This window comes from Paramormyrops kingsleyae, chromosome 24 (genome assembly GCF_048594095.1).
Source record: "Paramormyrops kingsleyae isolate MSU_618 chromosome 24, PKINGS_0.4, whole genome shotgun sequence".
Lineage (NCBI taxonomy): Eukaryota > Metazoa > Chordata > Actinopteri > Osteoglossiformes > Mormyridae > Paramormyrops > Paramormyrops kingsleyae.
The window spans coordinates 10,943,013-10,956,664 of record NC_132820.1 but is presented as its reverse complement, the minus strand read 5'-3'; the positions used below and the strand labels follow the sequence as shown (position 1 = coordinate 10,956,664).

Here is a 13,652-nt window from a genome sequence, read left to right as displayed (position 1 = left end):
TGCTCAGTAACACTGGTGTCTTTCCCTCGTGTCACAAACCAGCTGTGTGCCGCACGGCCTTAACTCACTCGAACCCGCGTCAGCCGTAACTCCTAGTCGTGATCCAGCGTGAAAATCAAGGTTCAGCCGTGCCTTTATAGCACAGACCTGACCCGCGGAGTGTCAAACACGCACACCGCTCACAACTTTAAAAAGGACGATGTTATTGAATACAGCCGTCGCCTGGCAACCGCTTGGCTAATGATGTTGCACCCTGAACGCGGGTGGCTGGGGGGGCAGGTGTGGTGTTCAGCACAGAGGGGGTGCCTGTCTCCTTGCGTACAGCAGCCTTGTGATCTCCGGGAACGGAAATGGTCTCCAGCCTCCGAGCCCTGCCAGGATCCCTTAATTTCACACTCATCCAACCTTCCGCCGAGGTCTCCAGATTAATTTATATCGGGCCAATCGACTGACCCCCTTCCTGTTTTATGTAACTGCTCACAGCACCTGCCTTTCGATTATTTATAGCTTTCCTTCTCGGAAGATAGCAGAAAGCGGTTCCACCGATGGTGCTGCGAACACAAAAGCCTAGAACCCTCTCACCAAATCACCGTGACATGTGACTGAAATCCATGCACACGATTGGTCAGCCCCTAAGAGGCATGTCCCACAATCACTGCTCTTGCATGGTATTGGTCAACCCATGCTCATTCTTAAAAGGCGGTGCGGTTACCGGTGTGAAGATGAGGGCCAAATCCCGCTGGCGTCGCATCCGCAGTGTTACTGATTGTGTCGGGCTGTAGCAGGTGCCGGGGGGGGATTTGGAGCTGGGACAGCCTCCGGTGGGGGTGGATTCTGGACACGGGGGCTGGATTGTGTCACTGCCCGCCCACTAGAGCGTGCAGCTTGGGGTCCCTGTCCCCCTCGCTGACTTTGCAGTGGTGCTTCCTCTCTAACTATAGCCCTCAATGTCTCCCGTCAGCTGCTCATTTTCTGAGCTGAAGTGGCTCGCTGACTCCGTCCTTCCCCACCACCCCATCTGCTGGGAGAGTGTTTCTGTCTCCTGACAGTTGCAATAACAGGATGCTGACGGGATGTAACAGACGTTTCTGTGACTCCAGGCCCTCGCAGGGGAGAAAACACGCACAGATAAAATGATAAAACGTCAATTCTTAAACAGAGGAGTCACCGTGCCCTGGGAAAATGGGCAGCCAGCGCGTCGCGGAGCAGACAGGAGCTGAGAAACACACACGTAACCAGCCAGGCCTGACTGCGAGGAGTAGGGGGGACAGTGTCCCCAGGCCTCAAGGACAGCGATCGGGGACATGAAGTGTCACTGACAGTAGAGAGTCACCCAAAAGTCACTTCTGATGAAACACACTGAAATAACCAAAGAAGTTATTCTATCTATCTATCTATCTATCCATCCATCCATCCATCTATTTATCTATCTATCCATCCATCCATCCATCCATCCATCCATCCATCCATCTATCCATCTATCTATCTATCTATCTATCTATCTATCTATCTATCTATCTATCTATCTATCTATCTATCTATCTATCTATCTAACTGTGTGCTCCAATTCCTCTTCAGGCTCCTTCCCAGAGGCAGCAGGGCCGAAGGGCCGGGTCACAGGGCTGGAGACAGACTCCCCCTCATCATCCCTGGGCCCCGGGACCCCCCCGGCTGGCCCCCCCACCCACAGGCCCCTCCTCCGGGGCCTCCTCCTGCACCAGGCCCTGCTCACTAAAGACTTCCGGGGAGACCAGCGCTTCTTCGACGGCTTGGAGGGGAGCCCCGTCTCGAGCCACACGGTGGCCCACGAGGACGCGCCCGCTTTCTCCGACGTGGCGACCACCACTGTCACCATGGCGACCGCATCCCTGCAGGGGGGTGTGGTAATGACGCCTGTCGGTACTGCTCCGGGCAGGGCGGGGGGCGAAGGGAGCCCCTCGGCCACCACAGGGACTCCAGTCACCACAGACTTCTTAACCACTCCCGTCACACATACTTTGTCACCTGACACGGTTGTTACGGCAACTAGCCTCGCCCCGCCCACCCTCACAACTCCATCAAAGGAGCTTGTCCTGGACTCGGAGGATGTCGTGACGGGAAAAAGCGACGGTCCGGTGATGACCGCAACACCCCAACCATCTCTGCAAGATGTCCCTGAGAAAAACACAGCACCCACCACTGTAACGACCCCCGACCCCATGACGGAGCAGCCTGCAGGTACAGACCCCCCGTCCATCCTTGATGTAAAGATGGATGCAGGGGAGCTTCTAGCAATTTTTTAAATTGGGAGGCATAACTGGGGCCATAATTTATACAGAGAGACTGACCTTATCATTATCCAATGATATGTTTTCAATCTATGAATGACAGGGGAAGGGCCCAATCAGCTTTCACATGATTTGCTGCATAGCTGCAATGCATCAGAAAATGTCCCATTTCTGACTGATCTTAACTAATCTCCACCCCACAGACTAATCCAAAGAATTACATAAGTGTCTGCATGAGTGATTTATCTGGGACGCCCCGCTGCGGCGTTCATTTCACTCTAATTTATCCTTACAAGCATTTGCGCTTCAGAGCTCAGCGTAAAACTGCAGCCGTAATATCAGCAGTGCACTGATTAAAGTGCAAATACACAATGGTGGAAATCAACATATTGTAGCGTTAAGGAGTAGAAACAGTCAGACTGATGGTGGTGGAGAGAGAGAGAGGCTGTCACTAAGCTGAAGACAGCACAGCGCCTCTTCAGGTCTGGAGTGGAATTGACAGAGCGATTTTGCAGTGGAACGAAGGGGATGGGCAGGGCCCTAAGCAAAATCTGATTAACCTCATTGTCATTTGTCACCTTCCTTCCCATTCTGACAGGCTGATCAGACAGGGGCGCCCCCTTGTGGACAGCTGCTTAGTTCGCTTATACCGCGGGCTGCCCCCAGGAGAGGGGCTTTACGTCAGAAGCTTTGATACTTCCTCTTTGCATCCGCAGTTGCCTGTGGCATCAATCTGACTGCCCCGGACAGCTTCGTCAAGGTGGCCCTGAGCGACTCCGCTTTGGACTGTACCTACTCCGTGACGGTCTACCTGGGCTACGGGGTCGAGATCCAGGTCAGTCCCTGGCTGGGCCATCAGCTCACCATGGAGGGGTTCTGGGAGGAGAGGTCACAGTGACCCCTATGGGTTTGTGAGCAAGTTTGGACTTCCTTTAGGTCTGTTTAATCTGCTATTGGGATGAGGGTGGAGTGACCTCACTTCCTGTCTCTACTGTCCACGCTGACCCTTCTGGCCATTATTGAATTGAATTGAATTGAATTGAATTGAATTGAATTGAATTGACTTGAATTGAATTGAATTGAATTGAATTGAATTGAATTGAATCAAGACTTTATTTGCTGGGCGCACAGCTATAAACGTACAATTACATTGTAATTCTTGGACAGTTCCCTCTGTCAAGGTTTATAAAAAAAAAAACAAATGCTATGATATATAGAATAGATGATTAATTTGATTAAAAAGAGAAGAGGTGGTGGAGCAAATAAGATGCTTTTAGTGTCAGAGGTAGATGGTGGACGGGTCAGGTTTGGCTATGACGTGGGGGTGGGACTGGAGGCCCGTCTTTCCTTCCAGAACATTCTTGACGGTCGTCACATCCTTGCCGGTCGCTCTGACCTCGCTATGCCGCGTGTCACACAGTGGGCAGTGCTGCAGAGTCACTGGAACACCGTGATGCAGCTCGTGGACCCAAAATGCTTTCAGTGACTGGTGGGGGGGGGGGAGGGGCCTAAGCCTTCACTCTGTGACAGCTATGGCAGGTGTAACTCTCCATAATCTGTATGAACTGTAATCACTCTTAGTATTAAACCAAGATGAGGATGTTTTATTATAATTCTAATCTTAATCTAAGATGTGGATATTAAACCGATGTTTTACTTTTTATTTAATATTTCAGAACCTGAAAGAATTTAGTGAGGCTGTGTCTGTAAGCTGGAAAGTTGAGACTTGCAATCTTTTGAAAACATAGTAAGTTAGTACATTAGTATCTTTCGGTTTAGTGCAATCAGATACTGACTGTTCAAACAGTGTCTGGCTGAAGCATGTATTCTGGGATTTTTTTTTTAACAAGATGGAAACAGGATGGATTTCGCTGAGAATATCCTGGAATTTTTGGATTTCTCTTTCTGTCTCCATGTATAGTATTCTCTTACTTTTTCAGTTACATTGCTCCCCGAAAGGCAGTAATTGAGTCGAAAGGCTTTTGCTAAATTAGGACAATGAGCACTAAGCAGCTGATGGCGTGTTTACGATGGGTGTTAGTGCCATGGCATTCGATTTCATGCTTTGGGGGAGATGAATTGTTCGTTTTCTTGTACCGAGTTCCTGGTAACACACTTTAATTTTTCATTTTAATGGGGATGAAAAGGAGGCAAAGTAGAGTAACTGTGAGGAGCGTCACCTCCTGTGATTATCTCTAAGGGCAGAGCGACTGTGGGGAGCGTCACCTCCTGTGATTATCACTAAGGGCAGAGTGACTGTGAGGAGCGTCACCCCCCTGTGATTATCACTATGGGCAGAGCGACTGTGAGGAGCGTCACCTCCTGTGATTATCACTAAGGACAGAGTGACTGTGAGGAGCGTCACCTCCTGTGATTATCACTAAGGGCAGAGCGACTGTGAGGAGCGTCACCTCCTGTGATTATCTCTAAGGGCAGAGCGACTGTGGGGAGCGTCACCTCCTGTGATTATCACTAAGGGCAGAGCAACTGTGGGGAGCGTCACCTCCTGTGATTATCACTAAGGGCAGAGCGACTGTGGGGAGCGTCACCTCCTGTGATTATCACTAAGGGCAGAGCGACTGTGGGGAGCATCGCCTCCTGTGATTATCACTAAGGGCAGAGCGACTGTGGGGAGCGTCACCTCCTGTGATTATCACTAAGGGCAGAGCGACTGTGAGGAGCGTCACCTCCTGTGATTATCTCTAAGGGCAGAGCGACTGTGAGGAGCGTCACCTCCTGTGATTATCACTAAGGGCAGAGCGACTGTGAGGAGCGTCACCTCCTGTGATTATCACTATGGGCAGAGCGACTGTGGGGAGCGTCACCTCCTGTGATTATCACTAAGGGCAGAGCGACTGTGGGGAGCGTCACCTCCTGTGATTATCACTAAGGGCAGAGCGACTGTGGGGAGCATCACCTCCTGTGATTATCACTATGGGCAGAGCGACTGTGAGGAGCGTCACCTCCTGTGATTATCACTAAGGGCAGAGTGACTGTGAGGAGCGTCACCCCCCTGTGATTATCACTATGGGCAGAGCGACTGTGAGGAGCGTCACCTCCTGTGATTATCACTATGGGCAGAGCGACTGTGAGGAGCGTCACCTCCTGTGATTATCACTAAGGGCAGAGTGACTGTGAGGAGCGTCACCTCCTGTGATTATCTCTAAGGGCAGAGTGACTGTGGGGAGCATCACCTCCTGTGATTATCACTATGGGCAGAGCGACTGTGAGGAGCGTCACCTCCTGTGATTATCACTAAGGGCAGAGTGACTGTGAGGAGCGTCACCCCCCTGTGATTATCACTATGGGCAGAGCGACTGTGAGGAGCTTCACCTCCTGTGATTATCTCTAAGGGCAGAGCGACTGTGGGGAGCATCACCTCCTGTGATTATCACTAAGCAATATTTACATATCCAGACAAGATTATTTACAAGTGTGTTTAACTGGTCCTGTTAGCACCACCTCTCCCTGACGGTGTTTAGAAATGCATTACCCAGCACCGCGGCCCCCTATTCTCGTGTTTGTACACTGAGGCAAGCTGAAATCATGCCCTTGTGTCGGCACTGTCAAGGTTCCCCTCTGCCATCTCTTGCCTCTTTCTCAAATAAAAAAAAAAAAAAAAGAGAAACAATTTCCCAGGGGGTGTGATGAGAGCAGAGCAGAGCAGACTGATATAATACTAATGGATTAGGCTCCGCCCCCTTTCAGCTCTGACTCCGCCCCCAGCCAGCCAACAGCCCATATGCAGGTGACGTGTCTGCTGGACACATACGTTCCTTGCATCTGTCAGTTACCTGAGACCAGCTTTTAGGTGTCAAATGTGTTCTGACTTGATCTCCCTTAGATTTGCTTTGTCCATGATTATTGTTTTAAGAAAGAATGGAATGCGTCTCCTTACTTCCTCTAATGCCTCTAGTGTCATAGGCAGGTAAAAAATCCCATCTCAGAACACGCACACGCACACGCATAGGCCTGACGCTATCTCAGCACTGCCTTCAGGCCCAGCGATGACCAGCTTTCCTCCCCCAGGCTGGCTGTTGATCTGTGTTCACATATGCACCTGATTGGCCCCCTAATTGGACAATTTGGTCATTCTGAGCCTGCAATGGCCCTGTCCTGCTTATGGGGGACAGGGCACCTTTAAAAACACGGGACACGGCAGAGGACACCTTTATAAACATGGGACACAGCAGTAAACACCTTTAAAACATGGAACACTGTAAAGAATTGCTTTGTAAACACGGGACACAGCAGAGGACACCTTGAAAAACATGTGACACGGCAGAGGATGACTTTAAAGCGCCCAGTTTGCACTCGTGCTTTTCTTCTGTCTCTGCCTGTTAAGATCGGCGCGCCCGGCTGCTGCTGCGACAGCAGGATGGTAAAGGGCTTGTTTCGGCCTGACCGCTGCTCGCTGTTTACCTGCTGAATAGCGAGTAGGACAGCAGTGTTTTTATCAGGGATGCAGACCCTGAATGCCAATTCGCTCAGACCAGCTTCTCCGCCTAAGTAAGATGTATCGTGTCATTCTCCTGCTGTCTCCACCTACTGTGCTCCGCACTTTTCTCTCTGTTTATCTGCAGCCCTTTTCCGTACCTTCATTTCCCTCCACCACCCATCAACATGTAGAGGCGGGGCCACGGGGGGCACTGGGTTCAGCTGTAAGATGATTGGCCCCTGGAGTGTCCCTCCCCCCATCACTCACCAATTCATAACACATCATTGGCTAATGATAATATTGGTTCCTCCGCATGAATTACGGCTCCTCCTATGTCCAAACCTTTAAAGAATCCTAGAGTTGCCCCTAAACTTAATAAAGGAAGAGATCATCTTCGGAGTGATTGGTCAGTACAGGCTGATCTCTCATAATCTCTCATAATTAATATACAGTGCTGGTGCCCCTTCTTGGCTGGCCCATAGATGGCGCTAACCACACCTTCTGATGTCCTGCATCCTCAATCACATTCCTCCTTTACTCCCAGAGGTTCAAAACATAGCCCTTTTCTTCCCTTTCTATCCTTCTGCATGGGCCCTCATTTGAATTCAGCAGTTATTTGCTGCAGTTTAGTAATGAATGCTGAAGAGAAGACTTTGGGGGCGGGGGTGGCATTCCCACTCTTCTGGGGGGTGGAGACACAGTCTGCTTCACTAAATCTCCACTTGAAGGATCTCGCAGCGAGAGGTTGTTGTTTTCCTCCACGCTTGGGGAGGGAGATGCCCGGCGTGAGGCGGTAATCATCTCCAAGTGTCCCATTGTGCGGCAGGCAGGTGTATCCTCACATAGCATCGTGTGCCATCAAGCTCACAGTCATAACAGGCCACAGCAGTGCGCCGGGGAAACAGTAAACACGCTTATTACCACAGCCAAATATGTGCATCGAGGGGTCACAGAGAAAACACGTCTCCGTTATCACAGAGCGATTCTCAGGCATTTTCTATATGACTTCTAGCCAACTGTGAGCCTTTCGACTCATTCGTTTGTATAAATGCGCCACCTGTGATCTTCAGTCGTAGTTTTCGAAGGCTTTGTGAATCTTCAGAAATGTCTGGATTTTTTTCTGTGCTGGTGCCACTATGAGTCAAGACTTCCAGCATCGCTGAGTAACCAGTTCCAAAGAGAGAAACTGTATCTGACAGGCAGGCTACCTGCTTGGGTCTACCTTAGCTTGGCTATGATGGAGGGAGATTCTGTTCCTGAGGAAATGGCAAATAAAATTTAATTCAAATTCAATTCAGATAATTTCAATTAACTCAATTAAGTTTAAATTCAATTCAAATTCAATTCAAATGCAATTCAAATTCAATTCAAATACAATTCAAAATCAATTCAAATACAATTCAAATTCAATTTGAAAGTACAGTGGTACCGCAGACCTCGAATTTTATCCGTTCAGAACTCCGGATCGAATCCTAAAAAGTTTGAGTTCTGATCAAATTTTCCCCTTAAGAAATAATGGAAAACCAATTAATTGGTTCCCGACCCCAAAAAATTACACCTAAATATGTTTTTTTTAGCATTTAAACACAAAATGAACCGGATAAAACAAGAAGATCATATATTGTACTAAACACATCTAAGCACATTTATCAAAACAGTCATTTGTAAAGTAAGAAAATAAATGTATCCAAACAATGTGTCCTGCCCCGATCGTCCGCTCCTTCTGTGTGCCACGCCCTCTCGTTAACCTCGAGTGGAATCCCCGTGTGATCAGCTGTTTCTGGTTGTTGTCATTAGTCTTCTGTATTTCGTCCGCGCTTCAGTTTGTTTCCCCAGTCCAGTCATTGTATTGTCCGTCTGCGTTTTGCCTGTCTTACCTGTAATTAAACCCCATATTCCTCGATACCCTGACGTCTGCGCCTTTGTCTCCGTTCTGTCCCCGCTCGGCACAACAATATTATTATAATTAAATGTATTAATGGTTTATTATTAATATAAAAATAATGAATAAGAAATCTTTATTTTTAAATGTATTTTATTATATAATAATAATTACTGTTATTGTCTATCTTTGCCTAATTGTATTTTTATGTCTAAATATATGTATTCAGCTAGTGTAAACATGCACGATGCTATCACAGCGAATGCAAGGCTGAGACTGAAGCTTTACCCTATGTTTCCGCTGAGAGACGTGCCGCGTGACTCATTTCCCCGCACGTACAAGTTATCTTAGGTCGGCATTCACGGTTTGACTTCTGAGATTCAGATCGAGCTCTAGGTAATTTTTTTTCGAACTGGTTGGTTTGACTTTTAAGAAATTCAAGTTCTAATGAGTTCGAGAACTGAGGTACCACTGTATATTAAAACGGCAGAAAGCATCAGCAGAAATCAGCAGAGCGAGATCCGCCTCTTCTCTGTACTTTTCCTCTGGGTGCAGCAGCTGTGCGTAGAGAGCGTCTGAACGGCGGAGCAGCCCATCAACGTGGAAATGATGGTTCCCCGTCAGTCAGACACACAGAAGCGAGGCAGACAGCGCATTTTCATTACTGAAATAGCGCACGTCCCTCTTAAAGCATCACCCCCAACCCTCCCCCCCACGACGCAAATGAATGTTGCGAGAAAAAGAAAATTAACTACCGCTCACTAAATTGCAGAAAAACACCAGACAGTCAAAGTCCTCCTCTGAGAAGCTGTATATCTCAGCCAGTCTGAAAGGACTTACATCCCATCCTTTATCTTCAGAAATGACTCATATCTCATCCTATACCTTCTGAAAGGCCCTACATCTAGTCCTGTACCTGCAGAATGGACCTACAGTTCATCATGTATCTTCTGGAAAGCTCTATACCCTGTCCAGTAAAGTCATGGGCTGGCATTGTTCGATTGTTCTGAGACCTTCAGCTCAGTCTGGATATTCTTAGCTAAATTTTAATGGTTGCATAAGGAAGATCCTAACTTTAACAAGTTGTCATTTTTGTTTGTTTTGTTGTTGTACAGGTGTTGGAGGTTAACCTTTTGGCTGGGGACACTGTGACTCTGGATGATCTGGGGGCCAAGGGGCCCTCCTTGCTGGCCAATGAGTCCATCCTGACCGCCGGACTGGTGCTGCAGAGCCGAAGCAATCAGGTGTCCATCCGCTTCCAGGGCAAAGGTCACGGGCAGCAAGCAGGCTCCTTCCTGCTGCACTATCAAGGTGAGCTGGTGCCTGTCGGCACGTCAGCTGTTGTGGCACATCAATGCCACATCAATAAAAGAACACAACTCTACCCCTCCAAGAACGGAGCGAGTGAGGGAGAGACAATCAAAGAGAGAGAGAGAACACTGGGGAACAAGGTGGTGATGGGTATTGAGGATGGGTGGACACAGGGTTCCTGCTGGTATGCCAGTGAGGGTGTGGTTGAGATGAAGTCCTTGTGTAGATGTGTCCCACAGAGTCTGAAACTCCCACCCCTGACGGACCCCTGTGAACCCTGCAGTGACCTTTAAACCCTGGTAGCTGAACTTTCAGCTTCATTTCAGTTTCTGTTTACTTTTATATAGCGCCTTTCATAACCAAGTCACCCCAAGGCGCTTTACATGAGTGATATAATACATCATTACACCATTTATGCAGGAAAACAGGGAAAAGAGATGACAAAGAAGAAAGATGGATGTCAACAGAAGAGGAAGAGGAGGTGGAAGAGAAGCTTTCACCTACTTTCCTCTGTGGAACTCACTGGCCTGGGCCCAGTTGACCCATATAGCTCTGGGAGCCCAGACACCCTCTGCAGTGGTGGATGGCGGGGGGAGGGGTGGGGGGGGTTGGTAATGAAGGTACATACTGGAGGTGGGGGGGGGGGGCTTCATGCAAGCCAGGATCATGGAGAATAAATACCCTGAAAACCCTGAAGAACATTCTACTGCAGCCCTACCGACACGTTTGAGATTATTCAGCCTTTGATTGCCTTAAAAATTCTAAAATATTATTAACCTTTATCTGGAAGCCCTTTGACAGCAGAGCCCTACTTCTGCGGCTTCAGAAATTGCACATCCGCTCCGTTCTCCATTACCGCGCTGTCACACAGGCACCTGACCCGATAACGGGTCCGACGACTTTTTAAACATGGCGAGCAATTAAAACTGCACCTCTTTATAACTAACGGCCAATAAGACATCAGGAAGATGTGACAGGGAGTGTATGGCACTGAGGACGGGATTGGTCACATGACCAGCTAGAGCGCTAACTAATTCTAACGTAGCCGCGATGCTAAGGGTGTTAACTTATTACGTGCATGTTCATGTGTGGGCAGAGCTCAGCTCAGGGGTTTATGTCTGTAAGGGACTCGGGGGAGCTGATTGGATGAGCATTTAACTCTCACAGCCAGTCTGTCTCATGTCTGTTTAATAATGAACCATGGGCAGGTTCATCTCCCTAAAACTCCACAGCGCCCACTAGTGAGCCCATTCTTAGTGCATTTCGGTCCTCTCCCCTGCGGGCCTGTTGGGGCTGCTTGGCTGTGGTGCAGCCGGAAGGCACTGGCCCCTTAAAGAGGGATGTGTGATTCCCTGTTGGGACAGCAGGGGGCATAGCTGTAAATGTACCCTGTCAGGGAATACATGCCATGCTGCAAACGGTGCACCATCTGCTCTTGGCCTGTAGAGTCTTCCGGAAAATGCTGTACATCCCACAGAGAATTAAAGAGCAACCTGCCATGTCTGTTTAAGGGTTTTTTTTATTTAATGAATAGCTAGTATTTATGAAAACGAGCCCCCACCCTCCTTAAGCGGCACATTGACAGACAGGGGCGGTTTCATTTATTATTCATTAGCCAATGATATGTTTTGAATTGGTGAGTGACAGAGGAGGGGCACTCCAGGGGCCAATCAGCTTTCAGCTGGGACCAATGTCCCTGTGGCCCCACCCCTGTATGTACCCCCGCTGACATAACCTCCAGGGGGCGCTGTATAAACGCTGCTATATTACTGTTACTGGTTCATCTGTGCTCTGATGTGGCACTATGATGTCAGAGTGCCGTGCGGCACAACAGAGAGTCACCATCATTAGTGGCCTCCTTAGTCTGACTGGCATGTTGGCCTTTTAACACCCTGGAGTGTGACAGCGGCACACAGGAGGAGGTGGTCAGACGGCACAAACAAGCGGCAGATTAATTACCCAGCACTAACGAGTCTAACTAGGGGGATAAGCCATCTGTGGCAAAGACCTGGTGGAGGCTAGAGGCTAAAAGTACACTTGAGCTTTACTGGCAAGGGGGCAGGGTCTCCTGTGCTCCCTTTGAGACAGTGTTTGGATGCCTTTTACCCCCGTGTGCTGCCACACTTGCCCTCTCCGGAGGTATAATAGGGGTCACTGATGGCTACACGGATAACTAGGGCTGCACCGGCGATGTGGCACCATCGGGCCGCGCTGTGTAGCATTAACAAGGCCTCAGTAGGCCTGGGGCCCATTAAAGGTGCAGGCTCCTCAATAATTTATAATAAAACAAGGCAACAGACACAGCCGCACACACACAGGCTGACGCAGGGCTGATGGGCAGACTGACCCTGAGCAAGCAGAGCAGGGGAGGCGTTTGGGTGTGATTAGGGGACTGAGTCTGGGATCAGGTCGCTGCCCCATCCAGCTACTGGGTATGGAGCTTCCCCTGTCACATGACATGTCACATGATTGTCATCGGTCTGCCTGGCAACAGCCCTCATTGCAGAGAAACTGGCCATGAAGAGCATTCGGAGTTCATATGGGTTCAACAGAACTTCCCAGCCTCATTCTGAGCTTGTGTCTGTCCCATCATGGGTGTGGATCCTGATCTTCTGTGCTGTTTTCCTCTTTGTCCATAGTGCCGGGGGGGTGGGGGGGGGCGGTTGAGACAGAAGCTGCTCTCTAAAGAGTGTTTATCTGTGCAGCAAGTGATGCCTCCCTTAATGGTCATGCCCCCTGCTGGACAAGATGAGACTGCAACTGCTTTTGGTGCTGCGATGCATCTTCCCTTGCCTACCCCCACCATGTTTTCTCTCTCTGTCTTTCACAAACCCCTTCAGTTTAATCGACAGGGTAACCACGACACTTCTGTTGCCAAACTATACAAATTACGATTACATTTGGCCTCAAAGCCCTTAGATCACAGGCGCTTTTAGTGAGCTTGTAGCTGCTAGCTCTCTGCCATTATGAACCTTGAAATTATTTCCTGGCTTTATGAATTTCTTTTCAGAGTATATTAAGGTGTCTCTTTTTTTCCCCGTCTGTCCCTCTCTCTCTCTCAATTTAAGTTGTAAGATCTCACAGTGTCAACGCGGGGGCCACGGTGAAGATTAAATACAGTAGTATAGTGATGAAGCTGAAAATTAGTGGTCTTATAATAACCTCAGGGACCAGAGAGAGAAAAAGAAATAAGACCTTCGGCGCGTTTGGTGTCGATAAGGTGAAGACAGCGGAGAATATCGCTGATGATAATCATAATGTGATAGTATAATGAAAGGAGGTGGAGCGTCAGTCATGGCCGTGTGTCTCCACAGAGAAAGAACGATACTTCATATGGCATTTGCAGGTACACTGGAATGCCTCTTTGCCACACATCCCATCTTACTCTCCTTTAAACCGTTCACGCATGTATATGCAGCTCAGAGAGAAGTCTTGGGTCTGAGCACAGGGTCAGGCCATTTTTTCCAACACCCCTGAAGCATTAATGGACTTGCTCAAGGGCCCAGTGGAGATGCAATCATTCTGGAGAGGACGGGATTCAAACCGGCGACCTTCTGATCACAGGGACTCTCTCTCTCTCTCTTTCCTTCTCTCTCTCTCTGTCTTCCTCTCTCTCTCCCTCGTTCTCTCTCTCTCTCTCTCTCTCTCACTGGTTGCTTCTCTGTCAGTCTCTCATCTCATCTCCCTCTCATTCTGGATTCCTCAACCGTCCACTGAGAATCCCTCTCCCCAGTTGTCCCAGTTCTGCATAGCT

General features: G+C 48.8%; 1 protein-coding gene across 2 annotated transcripts in view; it reads left to right on the top strand.

The window, feature by feature from the left end:
* Nucleotides 1-13,652, top strand: part of LOC111860814 (seizure protein 6 homolog) — a 53,484-nt gene that overhangs the window by 20,168 nt on the left and 19,664 nt on the right. For both annotated transcript variants that reach the window (XM_072706799.1, XM_072706798.1), the window contains exons 2-4: nucleotides 1,579-2,217; nucleotides 2,984-3,102; nucleotides 9,703-9,898. In XM_072706799.1, the coding sequence (XP_072562900.1) occupies nucleotides 1,579-2,217; nucleotides 2,984-3,102; nucleotides 9,703-9,898 (954 nt within the window). The remainder of the gene's footprint in view (nucleotides 1-1,578; nucleotides 2,218-2,983; nucleotides 3,103-9,702; nucleotides 9,899-13,652) is intronic.